The sequence below is a fragment of the Meles meles genome, chromosome 2 (genome assembly GCF_922984935.1).
Source record: "Meles meles chromosome 2, mMelMel3.1 paternal haplotype, whole genome shotgun sequence".
In the NCBI taxonomy this organism is placed as follows: domain Eukaryota; kingdom Metazoa; phylum Chordata; class Mammalia; order Carnivora; family Mustelidae; genus Meles; species Meles meles.
In genome coordinates this window covers 92,654,596-92,674,866 of record NC_060067.1, presented here as the reverse complement: position 1 = coordinate 92,674,866, position 20,271 = coordinate 92,654,596, and the positions used below count along the sequence as shown (strand labels likewise).

The 20,271-nt window shown below is 37.1% G+C and overlaps 1 protein-coding gene across 2 annotated transcripts in view; it reads right to left on the bottom strand.

The window, feature by feature from the left end:
• Positions 1-20,271, bottom strand: part of SEC24D (SEC24 homolog D, COPII coat complex component) — a 104,901-nt gene that overhangs the window by 43,174 nt on the left and 41,456 nt on the right. For both annotated transcript variants that reach the window (XM_045997832.1, XM_045997833.1), the window contains exon 9: positions 2,527-2,665. In XM_045997832.1, the coding sequence (XP_045853788.1) occupies positions 2,527-2,665 (139 nt within the window). The remainder of the gene's footprint in view (positions 1-2,526; positions 2,666-20,271) is intronic.

Here is a 20,271-nt window from a genome sequence, read left to right as displayed (position 1 = left end):
CATAAAGAGCAACATCTTCATTTGTAAAACCACAGAAGGAATGCGTTCTCTTTTAAAACCAACAACTCAGTATTCTTTCTTTTTAGTTGGAACCCAACATGAATTACAAAAAAAAAAAGACCGTTTTTTTGTAGGTGGGACTTAAAAACAATCACCAAGAATTGATTTTTCTGTTTTCTTACTATAACATGGTCATCTTTTACAACAAGTTTTATAACATTCATATGTACATATGGATCTCTGAACTCAGAAAATTCAATGTCTTTAAAGATTATGGAAGTGGGAAACTGACAGTTTCAGCAAAGATAAGTAAACTATGAGGGCCTAAACCTGCAATTTTGTTATTTTTAGTCGAGGCAGGTGATGTTATGTTGGTTATTTAGGATAATGGTGTGGTAATTTCTACATAGTATCAACTATAATTCATTTTCATTCACATATCTACATGTAACATGTGAAATTTTTCCCTTTAAAATTAATTCACATTCATTAGCATTTAATATCTGTCATGTTTATAAAACAAAATTCAAGGCACATGGTAAATTATGCACTGCCAAATGACACTTGTCTTCTTGCCTGCCTTTTGATCTCACATGTTTCCCACTGTGCAATCTCTGGACACTGTGAAGGGAAATAGAGTGAAACCATGTGACCAAGCTTGCTGGGTTCTGACTTCAATAAACCTCTGTCTTCTTTAAAATTGAATGAAGAATGCAGGTAGCAGTGTAAATCTATAGGAGTCTGGCTCCTTTGGGGGACAAATATTTGAGCCTAGTATGAATAACCCTATTGGAAAGTGAACATGGAAGCTTCCTAGGAGTGAATGCCCAAGGGAAGGGAATTTATTGTGTAGAGATGTAAGAATTCTGAATGTTTTTTTCCTACCAGGAAGTAACTGGGCTCTGAGCTGACACTTCAGGTGTGACACCAGGATGTCACACCAACCTGAGGGTCCTGGATCTAAAAGCTACATAAATTTCTGATCATCTTCCTAAGAAAGGTGAGAGCTTGGCACTCACCTGAGACACTGAGGAGCTCGTGACCTTAGTGGTCTCTGCCGCACAAAACTAAAGTATAGGGAAATGAGTTGTCACAGAGCTCCTAAAATCCAGGTCCCAAGACTGAGTGCTGGCTAGTGACCCGGTTGCAGATTTTATCCAGGGTGAAAGAAGGAATAAGATCTTCCTTAGAAAAACATGTATGGGTGGAGAACCAACAGAATCTGGTCTCACAGGGATACCCAATTTGCACTGAGTTGATGCCACAGCTGGAACAAGGAGAGAGACATCCCAAGATGACCAGTTTTTGAGATGAGGCTACAAACCAATGATTCCACTCCATGGCAAGGCATTTTTAAGAACTGACCAAAGTTTTGGTGAGAAAGACACACAATACCAGTGTCCGGCACTCTATGTTGGACAACATAGAGTTGTCCAACATATATAAGGAGGTAGGGAAACAAGGAGCTCTCCCACCAGAGAACACTCACAGAGTTGAGCTGCCATGAATGCAATGACAGAGGCATAAAACTGTGCCTTAGCTCCCTTGTCAGTAGGGAGTAGCCAGCAGCCATAGGAAACATGGCTTCTGGGCAGACAGAGTGCTATACATTCTTCAGATTTAATGACCTGCAGAGAAGCATGTCTATGAAGATAAGGAACAGAGGAAAACATATAGAAAGTTCATGCTTTCATAATCACCACATGGTTCTAGAAAAACTCTAGAAATGTAAATGAATGTGGGAATGTTTCAGGCTGAGCACCAAAAGTTAAAACACAGACGTGTTACAAATAAAATGAATGTAAGTTGCCTGGAGCGAGTTTGCAGTTTTTTTTCAACATGTCAATCCACACTGGAATGAAAGTGAAAATATAAAGAATCTGGAAAAGCCCTTCAGAATATTTTTTTTCCTTCTTAAACATTCCAACATTCATACCTGAGGGGGAAAATGATATATACATATGTTAAAGCCCTTAGTTACTCTAGAGCTTTTCCTAAATACTGATGAGCTCACATTCAGTAATAACTCAGAGAAATAAAGACAGAGAAAAAAAAAAGACATCTCCAACTTATCACCTGTAAACACAGATAAAATAAAAGTTCTTCTTTGTAAAATCTGTGGAAGGAAACCAACCAGAACATTCTCCGTTTGGGACCTCCATGGCCCTCTCAGCCTCATATAAATGCATGAAGTCACTCATACCACTTCCTACACAGAAGATGCTATGTTTCTTATAAAACTCCAAAGTAGGTAAGTGTTTTATTTCTCAATCCCCTTCCACAAAGGCTCATTTGGAGGCAAAATAAAGTTTTACCTCCCATGTTTACAGATGACAAAACTGAGTTTTTGTTTTGTTTTGTTTGTGCTATTCCTCTGAGTTATTCTTGAATGTGAGCTCATCAGTATTTAGGAAAAGCTAAGGTATAACTAAGAGCTTTAACATATATATTTTTCCCCTAAGCTAAGAAATACAATATATTTCAACTAATAGAGCTTTACTAGCAGCATTTATTGGCACCACTTACCATCATTCACACAGTTGCAAAATCCACACTGATACCTCCTTCCTCCTTCAATGAACTGCATAAATGGGCACATGTAGGCTTTGCACCTGTTGCATCTGACTGGTCCATTCTCTCCATGGTTTACCAAATAAAGGGGAGTCTATAAGAAGCAAGTAAAATGAAGAGATAGGTGGGTATAAGATTTCAAGGTACTTCAGAAATACTGTGCAATAATTGTAATTTGAAAAGTCTTCTAATGGCATTCATTAAGGAGCTCTTAACTCTTGGTGTTCGTCAGGAGTGTAAAGATGACTCTCTTGGTATCTTCTGAATTCAAAGATATACCCAAACAAAAATTTGAGTTTTTATCTCATTAATAAGGACATAAGTATATATGTATATTTTTGTATATGTCCATATATAGATTTATTTGTATGTGAAGACAGAGAGGAAAATATAACAATGCCAATAATATTTAATAAGGCATATGTTTAAAATGTCCTGGACACCTTATATCACATATTTTGCTAAGTTTGTAATATTATTCGTAAAAAATAAAGAAAGTGTGGGGCGCCTGGGTGGCTCAGTTGGTTAAGTGACAGCCTTCGGCTTAGATTGTGATCCTGGAGTCCTGGGATCGAGTTTCGCATGGGGCTCCAAGCTCAGCAGGAAGTCTGCTTCTCCCTCTGACCCTCCCCTTCTCGTGCTCTCTCTCTCTGTCCCTCATTCTCTCTGAAATAAATAAAATCTTAAAAAGCAAAAAAGTGAATTGGGTCTGATTTTAAAAGCTCTAGTCTAGAGAGAGCTCTAGTTTGTTTAGATAGTCCCATCAAAGAACACAAAATGTTTCTTCAAAAATGCAACTCTAAACATATAATGTATTTTTATCCCCAGGGGTACAGGTCTGTGAAAAAAAATTTGGAAGGGGAGGCGAACCATAAGAGACTATGGACTCTGAAAAACAACCTGAGGGTTTTGAAGGGTCAGGGGTGGGAAGTTGGGGGAACAGGTGGTGGGTAATGGGGAGGGCACGTTTTGCATGGAGCACTGGGTGTTGTGCAAAAAGAATGAATACTGTTACGCTGAAAAAATAAATAAAATGGAAAAAAAAATCCTATGGTATCTATGGTAACAAATTAAAAAAAAAATGCAACTCTAGGGACGCCTGGGTGGCTCAGTTGGTTGGGCAGCTGCCTTCGGCTCAGGTCATGATCCTAGCATCCTGGGATGGAGTCCCATATCGGGCTTCTTGTTCGGCAGGGAGCCTGCTTCTCCCTCTGCCTCTGCCTACCTCTCTGCCTACTTGTAATCTTTCTCTGTCTCTCTCTCTCTGACAAATAAATAAATAAAATTTTAAAAAAATATGCAACTCTATGAAGAAATATACAATAATGTTCACTTTTCTGCCTTTTCTCGTTCTTTATCCCATGACAAGATGTACTCTCAAAGTCACTGGTCATGCTTTGCCAGAACCGAAAAAATAAATGTTCCGGTTGCTTCTTCCTCATAAACATATACAGAAACCATTTTATAGCTTGAAAGTGGAAAAAGCTCAGCATTAGTCTGCCTTGTTTCTCAACTCTTTTGGCTTTCAGAATAAAACCACAAAGATTCATCTTGCTTTTATAAATCTCCCTTAAAGATAACATTTCTAGAAAAGCTTAGAATTACAGGGTTTGGCACATTAACAAAGTTTTTCTTTAAAAAAAAAAAAAGGATGTAAATGAAGCAGACTGCTTTTTAATGGAGACCTGCAGAGGAGGAAGGTGGTGGATGAGACAGGGTCAGAAGGCCATTTTCTACTCAACTTAGAAAACAGATTTACTGTTTGTCTCTGTCCAGATGTTCAATGTGAAAACTAATCCACACTGAGGTTTCAGAAATGAGTTGTGAGGTCTCATAGCAGAAAAAATAAGAACAATAACAACAACAGTTTTGGTATAGGGGCACCTGGGTCGCTCAGTTGGTTAAGCGTCTGCCTTTGGATCAGTTCATGACCCTTGGACCCTGGGATCCAGCCCCATCAGGCTCCCTGCTCCTCGGGGAGCCTGCTTCTCCCTCTCCCTCAACCTGGTGCTCCTCCTGCTTGTGCTCTCTTTCTCTTTCTGTCAAATAAATAAGATCTTAAAAACAGAAAACAGGTCTAGTATAATGTATAAAAGAATCGGGGAAGGTTAAAAAAAATTCAGGACTACTCCCCACCATTTCTGTACTGCCCTCTTCCCTACACTGTCCTCTCCCCCTCCTCTTGCCTCAAGGAAGACAGAAAATGGATTGGATTTCTCATATAGGGTTCCTAACATAGGCATAGCTCTGGTGGCCCACTGGTAGGATTGTGACAGGCATTAAATGAGAGATTCATGTGTGGTACCGAGCACTGTGCCTGGCACAAAATTATTGAATAAAACGTAATTGTTGCTGTCCTACCTATACAGAACCACCTTTCCTCTCTCAAAATCACTGAGCTCAGGAGAGAGTGTATTTAATGGCAGAGTTATAGTTTGATAAGTTTAAGATAGGCTTGAGTTTCTAAAGGCATTTGTTTATATAACATTTTGATTAGCTGACTCATTACCATAAACTACCACTGTTAAAATGATCTAGAAGGAAGGAAATCTACCTTCCAGGAAATTCTGATATAATCTAACGGATATAATCTAACGGGTAAAGCTGAGAGCCACAGAAGATTTTAAAGCCCCTCCCCACGAATTTGACTTAAATGTACTCATACTGAAATATAGATACATACAATATTTTCTAATACGAACTGTGTGTTTGAGAGGCAAAAAATGACAAGTGGTTGACTGTCCTCTTTAGCTGGTAACAAGAATAACTAATCTGAAGGGACAAAAGGAAAGCAAACAAAAAGATGCAGGTCCTAATCAGAAATTCTCAGGATGGAGAATGGAGAATTAGAGTAAGAAGTGAAAGATAACAAAAATGTAGTAATGAGATGGCTTTTTCTAGATCAAAACTCCAATTATCTATCATGCTTTTGTTGCTGTTCTGTTCTACAGCTTTACCTCTGAGATCAGAAAATGCTTTCAAGAATTAAAGCAGGAATAAAGTCTCCAATTTGCCTGTACTCCAGCCAACTTTACTTTTCTCATCCTTTAATTTTGAGAGTTCAAAGACTAGAATCAATTCCCTGAGAGACTTTAGAAATATGATGCCATTATTTTCCAGACAAAGCAGAGGTAATAGGAGGAAAATTAACCTTATTTTTACTGATATGACTTACCCAAAGGCAGGCCCAGCCTAAAATTACCATGAAACTGTCGGCATCTAACACCTGAGCATTCCAGTCCTGGCAGATTCAAACTTGCAGAACCAAAAATGGTTGTGTAGTAATAAACTGGACACCAATAGTGACTGTATCCAGGCTGTTAAATACATTTTTTTCTGTTTTCAGTCTTTTCGAAACTGGATGATAGGTAAGTAAAGTCTTCAGACAATTGAGGTGACAGTAAAGAATGTTAAAAGCTTTTTAACTGTTTACATTTCTTTTGGGGCAACAGGACAAGGGTTTCTAAATGATACTGCCTTATTTCATCTCTCTCAGGCCACACTGAAAACTATCCGAGATTTTCTTTGCTCTCTCCAGATGTCTGCTTATCTGCTCTACAGTAGTCTGCATGAGCTCATAAATAGCTAATCTCACTTTCCGAGTTCAACTTTAGTGTATACAGCTTTTTTAAAAAAATCAAACTACTTCCCCCAAAACTCAAAGTTTTTTTTCCTCACCAAGTACATTAGATCGTATTTACTTCACTAACATTTTCAGATTTTATACTTTTGTTTATAAATGTGCTTTAATCTTTTTGCCTCTAGTATATTCCTGCCTGCTCTATCTTTTCTGTTCTTCTCTTAAATGGAAAAAGCAAAGGGTGGAGAGACTGGCTCTAAAAGCCCCATCTGGCTATTCTTGGTTCTGGTCCTGTGTGGCATGAGTTTATACAACATGGAAGTGATGGGGAAGCTAAGCAAAGAAAAGGAAGGATAATATTTGAACCTTTTGCTTGTAGTTTTGAATTACTAGGGGTATACTTGTCCTTTATTGGTACTAATTTTAATTAAGATGCTTTAACTGAATGAAATGTCTCTCTTTTTTGTGCATGTATAATACCATGCTCCACACAGGACCACAGGAAAGAATATAACTCACTGAGAAATGAGGTGCAGTGTTAAAATGGTATCAGTGATTTAAAAACAAAACAAAACAAAAAACGTCTGGGTTATTGATACAAGATGTATCAATCAATAACTCCTTTGTACTACTACAATTTAAAAAATTTTCTTATATCAATATATTATCAGTTTTCCAAGTATTCCTGCCATTCTCTCAGGTAACTGTAACATCTGTACAGTAGGCACTGAGTATATTATGCACCTTGGTGGGGCATCAGTCTGTCAGGATAGAAAAGACGTTAAATAAACAGGCATGCAAATATGCAAGTAAAAGAGTAAGGCAGGAATAGAAGGAAAAGTTATGCAATAATCATTAATAAAAGTTCTCTTTAGCATAAAAGTCCATGTTAAACGATTTGGATTGTATCCCCAAAGCAAAAATAGATACTCAAAGAAAATGAAGTACAATGTAGAAAGATCCCTACTGAAGAACTGTTATGATTTGTAGCATATGTGCTTTGTTTTGGCATCTGTATAACTAAGAAAAGTTTGAATACACAGGTCTTGCTAGATAGTCTCTCTTTTAAATTAAAGATAAGTATCAGAAAGCACCTCACTATTAAAAGTTGATTTTAACCAAACCAGGACAACTGAAGAAAATATGACGGTGTTTTTGTAGCACATATCCAGTAGATGGCACTGTGCAACTAAAAATTAAAACTATGTAATTAAGCAGGTAATAATTATGTCACACTCATTTTCTGTAACTCTACTAACATTTAACTAAACTGATGTCAGCTATTACTGTCATGAAATTAAGAAACCTACACTTCGCTTAAAAAAATTAATGGTTAAAAATATCCTGGATGAAACAGAATTAAACAACATGAAATACAAGCTACCTTAAGCATAAATTGTTTAGAAATTACAGAATTTGGGGTGCCTGTGTGGCTCAGTGGGTCAAAGCCTCTGCCTTAGGCTCGGGTCATGATCCCAGGGTCCTGGGATCGAGCCCCACATGGGGCTCTCTGCTCGGCAAGGAGACTGCTTCCTCCTCTCTCTCTCTCTGCCTGTCTCTCTGCCTACTTGTGATCTCTATCTGTCAAATAAATAAATAAAATCTTTAAAAAAATTACAGAATTTGTCAAAATTACTGAATATGACAGCCAAGAAAAACTTACTCTAAGTTTCTAATCCCTACCAATTTTCCCTTGACTATACATGGAAAATATGTAACCCCAAAGTGCAGCTGGCAACCTAAAGATGACCTGGTAAGAGGGGCCAGAGTCCACTTCCTACTTGCCACATTTGCATCAAAGGCCAAAATAACAAAGCAAAGTCAGTGAAGCTTGCCTCATGGTGCTCAGCCGTACACTGTGATGGAGAAATTCTTTTTGTTTTTTTAATTTAGATTTTTATTTATTTATTTGAGAGGGAGAGTGCCCACATCTGAGTGTGGCGGTGGGAGGGAGAAGGAGAGAGAGATTCCTAAGCAGATTCCTCGCTGAGCATGGCCAACTTGGCCAACTCGGGGCTCGATCTCCTGACCATGAGATCACGACCTGAGCCGAAACCAAGTGTTGGACACTTAACCAACTGCACTACCCAGGCTCCCCAAGAAATTATTTTCCAAAGCAAACATCTACCTTCCTGTTAGAACATCAAATCACAAACTGTGGTGTGGATGAAGGGAGGAACAAGGCAGAGAGGTCAAATCCAAGGCTTCAGGAACACCTTGACTTAGGAAGGTTACACTTGCCCATATCCAGGATATTGCAGGGTGAAAACTGTCTCACATTGCCCCATACCTGCCTCCTTATTTTTCAGCACCAGAATTCTATGTAAGATTTCTAGAAGTTCTAATACATGCACACAAATTCTGTAACTACCTACTTTCCCCTGTCTTTCAATATTTGTTTACTAATTTTGAAAAAAAATACATATTTTCCTTTTTAAAATGGAATTCTCCTCCCTTTTTTCTCCCTTTATGTCCTTCAATAGAAAGGTCAAATTAAGTAATCAGTCTCCTGGACTATACAGTTGTCCCAACATGACCAACAGTCTACTTCATTTAGTGCCTGAAGGAAATACCTGAGCTAAATAGTTACTGGGAAGGGGAGAGGAAATTTTTGCTTATGCGGGTCCTAAATCAGATCAAAAGTTTCAAAATAAGATGACCTGTGGAAATGTAACAAACACGGTCCTCCAGCTTGATAAAGGATCATATACAACATCAATTATATTCTCTAATAAATCACTAATAAATAGGTATCTCTAGCAGCAATAGTTTCATACTGTCCAATGCATTTTGTCATGCAGCTACTTCTTGGGATTGGAGTACTGCTCATTTTTTTTTGTTCTATATCAAGAAGAGGTCAGTTGATAACTTGGATTAATTGGGGGGATGTAAGTAGAAGCACGGAAATGGTATGTGAAAAGATAATCCAGAACCTGTGATGAACAACTACCCTTTAAAAATGTTAAACATTCAGACTATTAGGCCTGCTGGAAGGCAAGCAGGGCTAGATTCCAGAGGATTATGCCCAGAAGCTAGAATGAAAAAGAGAGTCTGTATCAAGTGCACTTATTAAAGACATTTCCATAGGAAAGAGAAATAAGAAGCCGCTTGTATGTGTTTTCTATCTTTAGCCTTGCCATATATGACATTCAGTCAGCCTCCATGGAAAGAAAGGGAACAGGGCAGTAGGCTACTTACTGTACACAAATTTTCTAAACAGCAGTAGTGTTGTGTTTGGCTTTTTAAAATAACAAAAATAGCATGAAAGAATATTTTTTGAATGCCTTTAAAAAATGTTTTACACATCTTCTGAAAAGAAACAGAACCTGATAATAAAAACATTCAATGCACTGTAATAATTCTAAGCATATACTTATATTTTCTAAGGATGTTTTTAGTTGGTCTTTGTAAATCTAAACCTTTGTGTTTTCATATTCCCAGAAAAGCATCCTCTTGTTAGAGTGCACTTCAAAGATTATTTTCAGCTTTTTTCTCTTCAGCATCATTGGTAGACTATTTATTCTTACAGCTGGCTTAGGGCTTACATTGGATTTGAAGATCTTTTTGATTTGGGTGTGGGTTTTTATTCACGGGGGGGGGGGGGGTGTTGTATCATTTTATGCATCCAGCATGGAAAATTCTGAAAAATGTTACTGATTCAAATGTATAGGTAAGATCGTAACTATTACCTAGTATTATTTGTAGTTTAAAATGCTTTTAAATACATAAAAATACCATTTTGATGTTGAGATACTAACAACCTTGGGAGTGGGAATTATCATCCGTGGGTTCAGAAAGAATGGAAGGTCAGTGACGAAAAGTGACTTTTCCAGTAAACTGCAGGGTTGCATCTTGAATTCTCCTTCATTTACTCCACCTATTGGCCTTCTCTGCACTATTGGTACCAAAGCTCCTTTGCAGATTGCTCCTATAGAAAAGCGTATGATTTCAAAGAAAGGCGTCATTATTCGTGGCCTATGATTTGAACCAAGTCCTCACAGCTCCCTGGTAACTATTAAATGTCTCCTGTCATTTCTCTTCCTCTCTGTATAGGTGCTACTTCATAACTTTCCAACCTCCAAATAAGCTCTCTTTCCACTTCCTTAGCAGATCATTTTGTCTTCCTGTTCAAAACTAGATGACCTCAGGGAGGAACTTCTTGACTTTCTTCCACTAATTTGCCAGCATCTACTTAATATTTTCCTTTCTCTCCCTCTCCTATCACAAGGGAATGGGTGTCTCTTTCTCCATTGATTTGGCAGAGACCTTGCCTAAACTGGAAGGAAGTCTCAAACTGGCCCCTGAGGACTGGCTTTGACATGTCAGCTGTATGTTCCCATATTGTCTTGTGCCTGACAGCACTCACCATTCTGCTTTACTTTTCAGTATCACTAGTAGATTCTCCTATCCATGACTCACAAGTCTGACATGTTTATTGTTGTATTTCGTAGAGCACAATGTCTGAGAGAGTGGGCAGTCAACAGTTTTTGAATGAATGAACGAAATATCTATCAGGTACTCAAAAATATACTACCGTTATCTCATGGCAGCTCATGATAGGTGCTGAAGCAAAAGGCACTAATAAAAGAAGAAATCACTTATGGTCAACAGGGTGGGGTGGTCAATAAAATATATTTTCAAGGAAGAGATGAGCAATTATGAGGAGTTATATTTTCACTGACTGACAGAAAAAGACAATTCTAATCAGTAAGAATAGTGTAACACAGGAGGAAAAGCTTAGTTATGTTGGTAGCTAGTAGGCAAGCAGCCTAAATCAGCTGATATGAAGGGAGATAAAGAGGAAAGCTGGACTGATTCTGTGGTGAGCCTTCAAAGCCAGGTACGTCCGAAATGGCCAGTTTAACACACACACACACACACACACACACACACAAACACACACACCTCAAATCAGTTGTTATACTACATGGTAACAATTCTGACAGAAGATAGTTAAGAGATTTCGCCATTCAGTAAATAAATGATGTCTTTAGAAAAACAGTACATTTGGCATAGGTTTTGAAACCTACTTCTAAATTAGTGAATTCTATCATGTTTTACAATTAATATGAGAGATTTCTAGAATTTGTTTCATCTTCTATATTTTATCCAGTTCATAAAACTCTAAAAAATAAACTCAAAAGATGTTTGAATATTTTAGTTCGAATGTTTAAAGTATTTTTTAGGGTGGGGGAAGGAGTGAGAGGGCGAGACAGAGAATACCAAGAAGGCTCCACGCCCAGCACACAGCCCAATGTGGAGCTCAGTCTTAAGACCCTGAGATCACGACTTGAACCAAAATCAAGAGTTGGACACTTAAATGAGCCACCCAGGCATCCCAAAGTAAATTTCTAACTTAAAAAAAAAACAACTCATGGGACACCTGGGTGGCTCAGTCGGTTAAGCATCTGTCTTCAGCTCCGGTCATGATCACCAGGATCCTGGGACTGAGTCCCATGTCAGGCTCCTCACTCAGCAGGGAGCCTGCTTCTCCCTCTGCCCCTCCCCCTGCACGTTCTCTCTCTCTCTCTCTCTCTCTCTCTTTCCCTCTCTCTCTCATGCACACACACTCATGCTCTCTCTCAAATAAATAAAAAAATCTTTAAAAAAATTCACTCCTTATTACTATATGTAAGCTTTAGGTTCACCACTGATCCCCAGGGCCTTAATTACAGAGCAAATTCTCAAAAAATAGTTGTTTCATGACTGACAAAGAGGGAGAGACAGAAGAAGAGAAAAACTGGTTTGAAAGAAGTCTGAACAAGAACAAAATAAAAAATGAAGTCTTCTTTAAACTTGAGGATATGTGCCACTTCTTCTATCACAAAAGATGACGTCTGGATGTGATAAACCCTGATATGCTAAGTTCATCCCAAAATAAGCACAAATAGGAGACTCTTTTCCTACAATGGCCAAAAGTGTCTTAAAGCAAACACAGCTGTAACCCTTCTACCCACGGCTTCTAATGCCAGGAGGGCTTTTTAGTGGAAAGGACAAGTTGGACCATATGCTAAAGTCTAAGAAAGGGCTCCCTCTGGTTAGAGGGCAGCCACAGTTTCAAAAGAGAAAATAAATATCGGAGAAGAGCCCGTCATAATATCAGTTTTCCTGAATGGCAGTTCTAGATCATGACTAGATTATAAATGGTAGGTAATGGTTCTAGAGCAAAAAAGGTCAGTTTAGACTGAGCATGCTGATGCAGTCTTTCAAGGTACAGGTATACTTGCAAAGATGAGCATCACTTTACTTGCTGGAACAGATACTGGAAACTTTTGAGTAAGACACTTCTTCCGGGGGGAGAAATTCTAGAGTTGAGAGATATTTTCCCACATTTCTTTTAAACCTTGACCTATTATAGTTTATCTTTTATCCCTAAGGGAGAATTATATTTTGTTGTCTAATTATAGACCACTTGCAGAAGACATATTTGCTGTAAGAATGCACAGAGAATGAAAATATATTTTAGACTTAAAAACCCTATGAATTGTTTCTTTCTTCCATAACAAAATAATTGGCAATTTTCTGTTCCTCAAAGGAAAGTTATAAAATACTACACTTTAAAGATGAAAGTGTTAAAAATAATAAGCCTAGGGGCACACTCCCTTTGTCTCTCTGGCAGAATTGTAAGTTAACCAGAGTCTTCATTTATCTCACTTCTTTATATGGCTATGAAAACACCCTCAAAACATTTTCCTCTATGCATGAGTCAATTCTTCCTTTCTTTATTTTTCTTTAATTCAAGTTAGTTAACATATAGTGTGGTATTGGTTTCAGGAGTAGAATTTAGTGATTGATCATGTACATTCAACATCCAGTGCTCATCCCAACAAATGCTCTCCTTAATACCCACCATCCATTTAACCCATCCACGCACCAACCTCCCTCCAGTAACCCTCAGTTTGTTCTCTATAGCTAAGAGCCTCTTACAGTTTGCCCCCCTCTCTGTTTTTATCTCATTTTATTCTTCCTTCCCTTCCCCTATGTTCATCTGTTTTGTTTCTTAAATTCCACATATGAGTGAAATCATGTATTTGTCTTTCTCTGACTGACATATTTCATTTAGCATAATACATTCTGGTTCCATTCACGTTGTTGCAAATGGCAAGATTTCATTCTTTTTGATTGCCTGAGTTTCAGTATATGAAATTTCATTTCATATCTCATTGTACATATATACCTCATCTTCTTTATCCATTCATCAATCAACATTTGGGCTCTTTACATAATCTGGCTATTATTGATACCATATATGCCCCTTCGAATCAACATTTTGTATCCTTTGGGTAAATACCTAGTAGTGCAATTGCTGGGTCGTAGGGTAGCTGTATTTTTAACTTTTCTTTGACAAAGCAGGAAAGAATATGCACTGGGAAAAATGTCTCAAGAAATGGTGTTGGGAAAACTGGATGGTGACATGCAGAAGAATGAAACTGGATCACTTTCTTACACCATACACAAAAGTACATTCAAAATGGACAAAAGACCTAAATATAAGACAGGAAACTATCAAAATCCTAGTGAAGAGCACAGGCAGCAACCTCTTTGACCTTGGCCGCAGCAACTTCTTGTTAGACATGTCTTCTGAGGCAAGGGAAACAAAAGCAAAAATGAACTATTGGGACCTCATCAAGGTAAAAAGCTTCTGCACAGAGAAGGAAACAACCAACAAGACAGCTGATAGAGTGGAAGAAGATAATTGTAAATGATGGATCAGATAAAGGGTTGGCATCCAAAATCTATAAAGAACTGATCAAACTCAATACCCAAAAAACCAAATAATCCAATTAAGAAATGGGCAGAAGATATGAGCAGACACTTTTCCAAAAACACCCAGATGGATAACAGACACATGAAAAGAGGCTCCACATCACTCAGCATCAGGGAAATACAAATCAAAACTACAATGAGATACAACCTCATACCTATCAGAATGGCTAAAATTAACAACACAGGAAAAAAGAGGTGTTGGTGAGGTATGGAGAAAAGGGAACTCCCTTACACCACTGATGGGAATGCAAACTGGAGTAGTCATTCTGGAAAACAGTATGGAGGTTCCTCAAAAAGTTTTTCATTTCCAAAGAAGCCAGACAGATGGCCAACAGACACGTGAAAAGATGCTCAACATCACTCATCATGCGGGAAACATAAATCAAAACCACAATAAGATAACCACCTCACACATGTCAGAATAGCTAAAATCAGCAACACGAGAAACAACAGATGTTGGTAAGGATGTGGAGAAAAGGGAACCCTTTTGCACTGTCCGTGGGAATGCAAACTGGATGCAAATAGCCACTCTGGAAAACAGTACAGAGGTTTCTCAAAAAGTTAAAAAAAAAAAAAAAGAAAGAGTCAAGCCTTCATCTAAATGACACTTTCCATCAGGCTTATCGGACTACCCTACTTAATCTGAAATCTGCCATCTACCCCTCTTCCCAGGCAGCCTTCATCTCCCAAACACTGCTCTGTTTTTTCCTTCCTCCACTATTACATCATTTGCTCAGTATGAGGTCCATTGTCTTGTCTCTCACCATTAAAAACGTAAGCTCCAAGACGGCAGGCAGAGATCTTTATCTGTTTTGTTCACTGACATATCTGAGGTACCAAGAACGGTAAGTGGCACATTTTTGGCAAACAATAAATATCTGTTGAATTAAATTCTTATTGGAATAAGTTAGAATAAATAAATAAATAAATAGTCATCCATGCAGTCCAATCTGCTGTCAATGTAAATATTGCTTAGGTACCCCACATATAAGTGTTCCTGGAGACTGTCCTGCTCCTTGCAGGACCTTTCTCCTTGGAGAATTTATCATGTTGAAGACAGTGGACCTGTCTCTAAGGAATGCAGAGGACCTAATCAGTGACTGGAAAATGAAGCGATGAAACAATGCTAAAAGTGGAATGTTTCTCCCATGTGACAATAACCAGCCCCCTCTTTAACTCAGAAAGAGTATCTAGACAGCTCGCCCACTAGTACTCACTGCCACTCTTCTAGGAAACTGGTCTCCTTGGACATCTTCTAACACCCTCCAGGAAGCCAAGGCTCTGGGTTACAAACTGAATGGCTCTACTGTGTGTGTATGTGGCTATTAAAATATATATTTATCTTTTAATTGTGATAAAATATATATGACAAAATTCATATTTTAAAATGCACAGCTCAGTGACATTAAGACCTTCACATTGTTGTGCAAACATCACCACCATCCATCCAAAGAACTCTTCTCATTTTGCAAAACTGAAATCCTCTACCACTTCCTAAACCACTTCCATGTGATACGGCAAATCACCATTTGTGAGTTAACTTGATTTGGGCAAATAGCCAAAGCCATTTGGAGGAAAGACTTGAAAATAGGGTTAAAAAAAAGTTGAGAAAAAGTTTTTCACTTAAAAATGCATGTGACCAATTCAAAAGGATCTGGAGGAAAAAATATACATCTATATACTTATTATACATCATTAATAAGCTGGAGGGAGAGGAAACACAGCTTAATTTATCATATAAACAAAAAAATTGATGAATATGAGCTAATATGCATTTTCTATCACTTTTCTTTAAGAAAGGAGAAATGTAAATAAAAAGGAAAATGTAGACAAAATTATATGTTTGGAGTATTTAGATAAGACTTTTTCAAAAATTTTAAAACTGTACCAGAAAGGGAGTTTCTATGGAACACAGTAAACTAAAGAAACTTAGATCTCATTCCCATGTTCAAATACTTCAATTTACCTCCGTAGTTCAGTTTTGGATTAAGAAAAGTGACTTCTGGTGGATGAGCTCCATGATAACTATACATACCAGATTTTACAGTTTTGGCTCTTCTGTTTTACCTGAATTTTGCAGAAGTATTTTTCCTGAAAGTCAATGACGCTCTTATTTTCCCAAACAATGAATAACATTTTAAAGATTTTAATCTTCTCTTTACATGTCTCATATATCCCCCCTCTTTCCACTCTCTCATAAATATATACACACACCAACACAGTATGTATCTTCATATTTACAGTGCGATAATTTTGAAAGAAACAAACATTTGGGATGGGGGGGGTGGATAAAACTGAAACCTAAGCTAAATTTAGGACGAATTTAACTGTCCAGGAAATCCTTTAGGCAACTGTTATCCTAGTCAGCACAGGTGTTTTTGTTTGCCAGCAATACTAAAAGCAAGGATAATTTCCAGTAAGTATCCAAATGGTGATTTTTCATAAGAACATATGTGTAAGAAAGAAAATATTTTCTTTGATATAGAACATGGAGATGCAAGTAAATGTCAGATGCCTGGATAGAGGGGACTCCAAAATGCCCATCCTAGCTTTAGCTTGGTTCCTAGATAGTCAGTTCCTCTTTTATTTACTTTGTAACTCATTCAGCTACAAAAACAACATTTACACACAAAGCAGATGCTCAATAAATGTTAAAGCATATAGATCTCTATTCTGAAACTTTCATCAAACTACTTGTCTCCAAAATTCTAAATTACTTCCACATATAAATGATTCTGAGTAATGAAAATATCATATTAAATATTTACTTAGTACAAAAATGTTCCAGGGACTGTTTTAGGTCTTGAGAGTGCAATAGTGAGGAAAAATCAGATGGGATCCCTACTCTCATGGAACTTACCTGGAAGAAAGACATCCAAAAAATACACAAATACAAAACTGCAAACTGTGACACATGATACGAGAGGAGCTACAAGGAGTTTAAACATGGGATATCCTGGGAGGCTCCCCTGAGGAGGTGACTTCAAAATGAAATCTAAAAGCTGAATAGAAATTAATTAGGCTAAAAAGACAGGATAGTGTGTGACAGATTAAGGGGAAATTATTCCAGCAAAGGTCCATGAAGAAGCTTATGAAAAACCAAAAGCTATATAAATGTTTATGCAATGGTGAGTCCTTACTACTTGAACAATACAGATAGAAAATTATGATGTACTACCAAAAAACAGGTATCATGTAACATTTCTTTTTAAAAATGTAAATGAGCAGCTAACTCTTTCCACTTACATATGAATATAAATGTGAAGGCTATGTCAATTTCCTCCTTCTTAGGTAAGATGTACAGCTAGAATCACTGAAAGTATATGATAACATTCCTCTTAAATGTATACATTTCAAGTAAACTTAAGTTACTGTAGTTCATATTTCTCCTCGTTGTATACAGCACATTCTCCAAATCAATGATTGCTGAGTTAAAATTTTCCATGGAGGAATTTAACACTGTATAGCAAATAATCATACTAATAATGACAAAGATGATAACAAGAGTAACTATCATTCCTTATACCAGCTTACTATTTTTAAGCAGATATCAGGTAACTAGAGTTATCATAATTTTATTTAAGAAAGGAGGCCCCAAAAGTTAAGTACTTTCAAGGTCACACTACCAGAAGTGGTGGAGTTAATCTGTACACCCAACTGCATCTGACTCTAAAACATTTGCTTACTTTACTCATAATTATGACCAACTCCTGACAAAGATTCACTTCAAAAATCACTTGTGCTTCAGAGAAACATGGGTGTCATGTTCGGACATGAAAGGTTTACATAATGTTTTCTTTTCCCTCTCCTTCCTTCCTACTCTCCTCTCCTTCCCTCCTGCTCTCCTTCCTTTCTTCTCAAAACAGGATTTTGTTAAAAACAATTTTTTTTGGCTTTTTATCAGTGGAATGCCTAGTAAACTTTCAAATATAAAACTTTAAAATATTTTGTTCTCTCATACTTGATCACTAAGAGGATATCAACTGCATAAATTATAAGCCCTTGTATTATCTAAATATCCATAAATCTGGAGTAAAGTTAGAACCATGAAGCAAGGCATAGCGTATTTTCACTGATTCTAACATCTCATCAATTTTAAGAGATATAAGAACTTCCAACTGAACAGGACACAATGCTAAGAAGTCACTGTTAATAAGAGCTATTCCTATGCCAGAAATGTCGAAATGTGAGAAAATGTGGGCCTTAGAATTGATGAAAATGGTAGCAAGAGGCTCTAAAATATTTCCTCTCCAGAGTGGGTGTTGTATGTCCAGTGAGACTGGTCCTGGCTCCTATGTTATGGATGCCACACACTCAGTCCCCAGGCATGGAAAGTCATAAAACTCACAGTCCCTGAAAATTAAATCAAAGCAGAATGTTTTCTTCTTTATTCTTATTTCTCTGGAAGGTATTCTCCATTTAGTAAAAAATGAAGATTTCCATGAATAATTCGGTGATTGAGAAAATAAGCTTGGTGCATTTATCATCTACATTGTAAGTTAAAATAGAATTCTAATAACCTTTGCCCTGACAAATGTGACTCCCCCTGTATATCTGCTGTAATACCATTCTAAAAAGGGACAACATTCTGTTTTTCAGCTGCCAAACTTCTTCATGGCACTATATAAACAGTGACGAAAATTGTTAAGGGGTAAGATTCAATTTCTAAAGTAACTTTATAAATTAAAGTATTTTAAATGTTATATTCATAGTTCTATATCTATTTGAGTACATGTGTTTTATTTTTCCAAGTTTTTATGTTAATACTCTCTAAAATATTGCATTAAAGCAGACAACCTCAGATTATAATGCACATATTAAAAATAGATCAGGCCCTTGAAGCTTTCATTTCAGAATAATTTAAGTTATAAGTATTCTTAAAGTTTTTTAAAGGACACAATATTGTCATAATCAATTCCATTTCAGGACATGTTTTTCACTAAAGCTGGCTATAATTGGGCCAGCTTTACCTATGTAAAATACAATTTATATATATATATGTAAAAGTATATATATTTATACACATATATATAAAATACAATTTATAAATTTTTACAATTTATCTATGTAAAAAATGCATAGTCTTACCATCTTCATGTGCTTTTTAAATGAATAATATACTCCAGATTTCTTTTATTAAAAATATAATATAGACAAAACCACTTTGGGATGGGTTGTGCAATTTGTTCACAAGAATTTCTAATAAAATATAGGATGTGTGATAAATTCATGGTAATCCATGCTGAACACACAATAGAGTGGAAAAGAGGGGTAGACACTAGCAGCTTTCTAGATCTACAGGACATCAGAGCCAGACTGCTCCTTCTTGGGAATAAAGGCCCAAGGTCACAATACAAGCCACAGCAGAGACCTAAAGTCATTTCCTGGCTTCAAACCCAGTGTTCCACCATTTGGTTACTACCTATTGTACTTTGGAGAAAATGGGCAGTTTTTATTGGTTCCTGAAATATCGTTACTATGATCAAAATTTCTTCCTACTTGTTTCACTGTTCTGCTCTTTATGATGAAATATAACCCCTCATTAATATATGACTGAATACACTGAAATGTGTATTCATTAGTATGTGCTAGAATACATCTACAATCTCTCAAACTATTTTTTTCGTGACAGAGTTTGCTAGAGGGGTGAATGGGTTTAGAAGGGAAATCTGTAGTCATTCAAAAGTACAAAATAAAATAGGATAGCCAAAGTAAGAAAAACTTTACTTCATTAAATGACATATTTGCCAACAAGGAACTTAATAATTAAGACATACTGTGCTAGGGGCACCTGGGTGGCTCAGGTGGTTAAGCATCTGCCTTAGGCTCAGGTCATGATCCTACATTCCCTCTCCCTCTGACCACCACCACCCCCCACCACTCACGCTTGCTCACTCTCTCAAATAAATAAACTCTTTAAAAAAAAGACTTAATGTGTGAGAAAATATTAATTTAGAAGCCTAAATATCTAAAAATCAATCACTGTTCTGTAGTTTGGTTTATCTTTGTCTTCTAAACCTCTATCCAAGCCTGAGAGTACATTTCTTCAACTGGGACCTTTACTGCATGCCCAGCCCAAGGCCGGATTTTGGATGGTCTTTGCCTTTAAGGAATAGTAAGCTGTAGCTTAAAGTCACAAGACTTCAAGAAAAGAGGTTAAGACAGACACTTCAAGATAACTCTTGAGCTTAAAGGAGCAAGAAGCCCATTGCTAAAACCACTGCCAGCAAGAAAAAGCTATTCTATGTGTTTAATTAAATAAAACCTCAAACAAGATCATTTATAGGCAGATGTAGCCAAAGAAGCTGGAATTTGAAATCTCAAGTTCCAGCAGCATTGCTCCCAACTCTACA